Source organism: Stegastes partitus, unplaced genomic scaffold, assembly GCF_000690725.1.
Source record: "Stegastes partitus isolate 25-593 unplaced genomic scaffold, Stegastes_partitus-1.0.2 Scaffold552, whole genome shotgun sequence".
Classification (NCBI taxonomy): domain Eukaryota; kingdom Metazoa; phylum Chordata; class Actinopteri; family Pomacentridae; genus Stegastes; species Stegastes partitus.
Window position 1 is genome coordinate 353,100 of NW_007578283.1, and position 4,897 is coordinate 357,996.

Sequence of the window (4,897 nt, forward strand, 5' to 3'; positions counted from 1 at the left end):
GGAAATTTACACGCCACAGCAGCATCCAAAAATATAGAAAGAAAGTACAAGGAAAACAACAATAACTAGTAATAACAATATTTACATAATAGTAATCACAATAAACATTATTATTATTATTATTATTATTAATAATAATAATAATAGTAATAATAATAATAGATGATGCTGATGATAATTACAATATTACAATGAAAAATCTTGATGTGAGACTTCTGTTGTGCCACAGATTAAATGAAATTCCCCTCTTGTCTGTAGTGGAATGAGGGGAATACGTACAGCATTACTGTCAGTGGTCGGCGTGACAAAACCCTCCATCATGCCGGTGACATTAATTATCCTCAGAATCTGACTACATCATTACTGTTTTGGACCGTTTCCACAATCCTCCGAGAATAAATAGAGGTGGGGAGACAGTGAGAGCACCATCCCTCCTGACAGAGAGCTGAAAACCTGCCACAGCAACAGCACATCATCACATTCACTATGGTAGGTGGAGACAAGAGCGCAGCTGGAGACCCGTCCAGGCAGCATCTCATCGCACAATTCTTAGTGAGCCTGACCTGACTCTGCTCACTCAGGATCCAAATCTGGTGCTTTTTAATGCTTATTTGGAGAGGAATCATGGAGCATTCACCTAAATTAAAGGGAATTTTCAACAACAACTGCAAAAATTGGAAAAGTCGTTTTTTAAACATGTTTTGTTGTTCATCCATTTTACGCGCGCCTTTCTTGTACAGTTTTTTTTTTCCTTGTGTAACTTTGTTTCTTTGCTTTCAGATGCTTTCATCCTGTATGCGTTCAGCAGTGCTGGGGCTGCTGTTGTCACTGTCTGTTAGCGTCGCCTCGCCGCCAAAGACCTTCGATCACCAGGATCCGATCACCGGTAAGCCGGTCACGTGTGACCGCTGCCCGCCGGGGACGTACCTAAGCGCACGCTGCTCGTCGACGCAGAGGAGCCAGTGTGCTCCGTGTCCGTCGGGTTCCTTCACCGAGCTCTGGAATCACATCAGTAAATGCCTCAGATGTGGCGTCTGTGGCCACAACATGATCGAGAAGACGGCGTGCACGGCAAACACCGACTGCCAGTGTGAGTGCAAACCGGGCTACTTCTTCAAGGAAGACTATGAGATGTGCGTCCGCCACAGCGAATGTCCGGCCGGGCAAGGAGTGGAGAGCAAAGGTAGAACCACAGCCTCACAGCTGGTTTTGAATGAGTGACACGTCAAATTTCCCGCTGAGAGAAAAGGTCATTGGACAGCGACAGGTGACATGCAGCGCTGATCTTGAATTCTGAACCAATATAGTTTTGCTCTCCAGTGAGTGCAAGGGGAGGCAGGGAATATTTACTTCTCACACCTTGTGCAAAGAGGAAGGTGACTTTTATTCTGGAAATCTCCATATATGAAACAATAGGGACTAATTTATGCATAAAGATACATCCAAAGGCAGAAAAGGAAGTATTTTAAGCTCAAAGTTTCTTGAAGTAGGACTCACAAATTCTCCACTTCGTGTGTTGAGCCCCATTGTTCAAACAAAACCTATAGCCATGACTGCAACCATGGAGACAGCCTGGTTATGTCACTGTGTTTGACAGCTACCTAAAGACAGATGTTGAGTTTCAGCAGATGTTGACAAGACCTCACTTCCCTTTTGGGTTTCCATAATATTTAAGGCCTAAAGTCAAATAGATGTATGTTGATTTTAAATGTAGTGACACAAGACTTGAAGCAGTTGACTGGAAACACAGCTCAGAGGAGCACGAGTGTGTTTTAGATCGTTTTACTGCCACACAGAGGCAAACAGGACCAACTACATTTACATTCACTGGAGCAAAGCTCTGTGGGATGTTATTCCTTAGCAGGCCCACTTCTGCACCCGCAACATTTCCATTGAAACAAAAGCGTAACTGCGGGTCAGTTCACTTGGGTTCAGAAGAGTTTGATGCATTGCACACGAAACTGAGGCTGTTCTGTTAGATTCTGGCCCTCTTTGATCAGCATGTAAATCTCTGACCTATGTCTGGAAATAGAGGTGTGACTAGTGTTGGAGCAAGACTTTCACCAAAGCAAAAAGTGGTTGTCATTATTAATCAGGACAAAATGTGTTTGTTCTCCTGCAGGTACAGCCAACGCAAACACAGTGTGCCACGTTTGCTCCAACAACACCTACTCTGACGTTTCCTCGGCTCACCTCAACTGCACGCAGCACCAGACGTGCAGCGACGCAGAGCTGCTGAAGGGCTCCACCTGGCACAACAGTGTGTGTGCAACCTGCAGCGAGCTCAAAGGTAATATCGTCTGTTTGTAATGTTTAAAAGGCAGAAATAGGAGCAGTTTATGTTCCACGTTTACATTACAGCACAGTGGACTCGAGGCAGGTCGAGTAAAGTGCCCTGCTCAGAAGCTAAATGAAGGCAACTCGGCAGGATTGGGACTTGATTTCAAAGCCTTTTTTTTTTTTTTTTTAAATCATGCATGGTGCATTCTCGGCCAGTACGTTTGCAGTATGAACTAATATTTACAGACATAGATGTGAGCACAGTTATGATTAAGTTGCAAGAGGTGTAAAAGAAAGATGTCCTGTGGTCTGATTCGACACGGCTATTAGCATTTGGCTCTCATCCAGTTTCTACACCCGGATTTTTGATTTGTCTTCCAAAAACAGAGAGTCAAAAGACTGTCTTTAAAGACCCTCTGACATCTATCTGGAGCAGTTCCCTGTTACACAGACCTCCAAAACTTCCCAATCACAGTCCTATAAATGGAAAGCACCCAAACCATTACTGGGCAGCTATTGAATGTTTGATTATTTAGTTTCTGCAGTGACTAAATGGAGTGTTTTGTTGCATTTGCTCATCAGCAGCTGACTGATTATGTTCTTTATGTGTTGCAGACGGAGGTGAGTACCTCAAAGAAATACTTGCGCCGTTCTTCGTCCACCATAAAATGAACATCAAGCGTTTGCGTCGGGTCGTGCACAGGCTCCCGTCCGAGGACGGCAAAAGACAGCCAGGAACCTCAGAACTTAACCTCTCAGAGCTTCGTGATCGCATCAACACTTGGGCCGCCACTGCAACACCGAAGCAGATTCGGGAGCTTCCAGGTATTCTGGAAAACACAGGAGCAAGTGGCGTTGGTGAGAGACTACAGAACAAGCTGCAGCGCATTGACACTAATCTCAAAGAGCAGTGCTCTCTGGGAAATGAGGTGCATGTAGTTTTATAGCTGCAATAGGCCATGGTAGAAAATACCTTGTTATATGTGTCAGATTTTAATTTCTCCGGTATTCATTTAAGAAAAATAGAAAAAAAAAAATTCTGCCCTATTTAAGATGCACTGTCTTTAGGCTTTAGTACTTTGTGTATTTAAAGGAGAATACCATTAATTGAGAGGAAAAGTTCATTAGCTTTATTTTCCATCCGCCTGCTTCACGTTTGCTCTGTCAAACAATTTCTGTTTTAAACAATCGCAGCAAAAAATCTGATTTTTGTCACCAAGCTTGAAATGACCCGCTGTCCTGTGTAATCACATTTAGTATGAAATGAATAAATGCATGACAGATACCGCAAGACAACTTGGTTTAAAGGACACTTCATTTCAGGCCAGGTGATTGACAGGGAATCATAATACACACCTACAAAAACATACATTTCTCACAGATTTACTAAGAAAAATGGTATCTGGTATATAAGTGTACCCTTTCATGTTCAACTTTGCAGCAAAAACACAAAATTGCACTTCATACAGCAACAAGCACTCAACCCTAAAATTCTTGAGTTCTATTTCTGGGATTGAAAACAGACAGACAACCTGCAGAATTGTCACTTAAAATCAATATGAATTTAAATAACACCGGTATTAACCTTTGAAGAACAAGTGTTGACCTACAGTAGATCTACCTCCAGTTATGCCTGCAGCTTTACCGACCAAGGTAACGCCAAAGATGTTCTAGGTTTATTTGTGTAACAGCCTGATATATGAAGTCTGATTGTAATTTATTTCTATTTATGAGGTATCTGAGAGAAATGGTGGTTTATCTGTTGTGCTTACGTTAGTTTTATATAGAAAGAAATTATGTGTTGGTCTTGGCTGCTCTGAAGGATGCTCAAATAAAAATTATTTCAAATCTAATCAAAGGCAGTCTGTTTCTAATTCCATTCACAAATGAAGTTTATCAGAAATAAAAGCACTAAATTACCTGAAGCAAACAGAAACAAGCCATACTAAGATGGAAATTTACAGTTGTGAACGAAAGTTTACATACACTTGTAAAGACCATGTATATCATGGCAGTCTTGAGTTTCCAATAACTCCCATAATGTCTGTGGAATCATTGTAACACATGCATATTTGTCACAAAAAATAAACACAAAAAAATCCTGCATTTTGGTTCTTTCATAGATTTATTGTTGGTCTTATGGAAATATGACAAAATCTGCTGGTTCACAAATATACATACAGAAATGCTAATATTTGGTCAAATGTTTCTTGGCCATTGTCAGCTCAACTATGCCCTTTTGGTAGCCGTCCACAAGCTTTATTTTTTTTTTTTTTGATCACTCCTCTTGACAGAATTGGTGCAGTTAATCTGATGTTTTGGCTTTCTGACACTTGTTTTTCATCACAGTCCAGAGGTTCTTGAGGAGGTTTTGGGGAGGCCAGTTTAAAAACCCTAGTTCTAGCCTAATTTAGCCATTTCTTTACCACTTCTGGTGTGTTTTTTGGAACACACAACTGCATCAAGACCCAATCTTTTGGCTGATGATTTTAGGCTTTCCTAGGGAATGTGGAGGTCATTTCATCCTTGTTCATTATTCAATTCTTTTTCTTTGTGTAAAGCACCAGTTCCACTGGCACCAAACAGCCCCAGAGCATAATACTGCCACCACCATGCT

At 41.5% G+C, this 4,897-nt stretch overlaps 1 protein-coding gene across 3 annotated transcripts; it reads left to right on the forward strand.

The window, feature by feature from the left end:
- Window positions 1–427: 427 nt before the first annotated feature.
- Window positions 428–4,383, forward strand: LOC103362058 (tumor necrosis factor receptor superfamily member 6B-like). Of its 3 annotated transcripts, none has more exons than XM_008288314.1 (4): window positions 428–489; window positions 781–1,183; window positions 2,123–2,290; window positions 2,896–4,383. In XM_008288314.1, the coding sequence occupies exons 1-4, from the start codon at window positions 487–489 to the stop codon at window positions 3,225–3,227; spliced, it is 906 nt and encodes a 301-aa protein (XP_008286536.1). In that variant the 5' UTR covers window positions 428–486; the 3' UTR covers window positions 3,228–4,383. The 3 variants fall into 3 exon arrangements, with proteins under 3 accessions (XP_008286536.1, XP_008286537.1, XP_008286535.1); XM_008288315.1 differs by having other exon boundaries at window positions 464–593; XM_008288313.1 differs by having other exon boundaries at window positions 464–1,183.
- Window positions 4,384–4,897: the final 514 nt, after the last annotated feature.

Excerpts from the sequence above, each read along its gene's own strand:
- LOC103362058 (XM_008288313.1), top strand. The coding sequence starts at position 604 with ATGCTTATTTGGAGAGGAATCATGGAGCATTCACCTAAATTAAAGGGA. Across the intron at positions 1,184-2,122 it reads GCAAGGAGTGGAGAGCAAAG|GTACAGCCAACGCAAACACA; the intron begins GTAGAACCACAG and ends GTTCTCCTGCAG. Across the intron at positions 2,291-2,895 it reads AACCTGCAGCGAGCTCAAAG|ACGGAGGTGAGTACCTCAAA; the intron begins GTAATATCGTCT and ends TATGTGTTGCAG.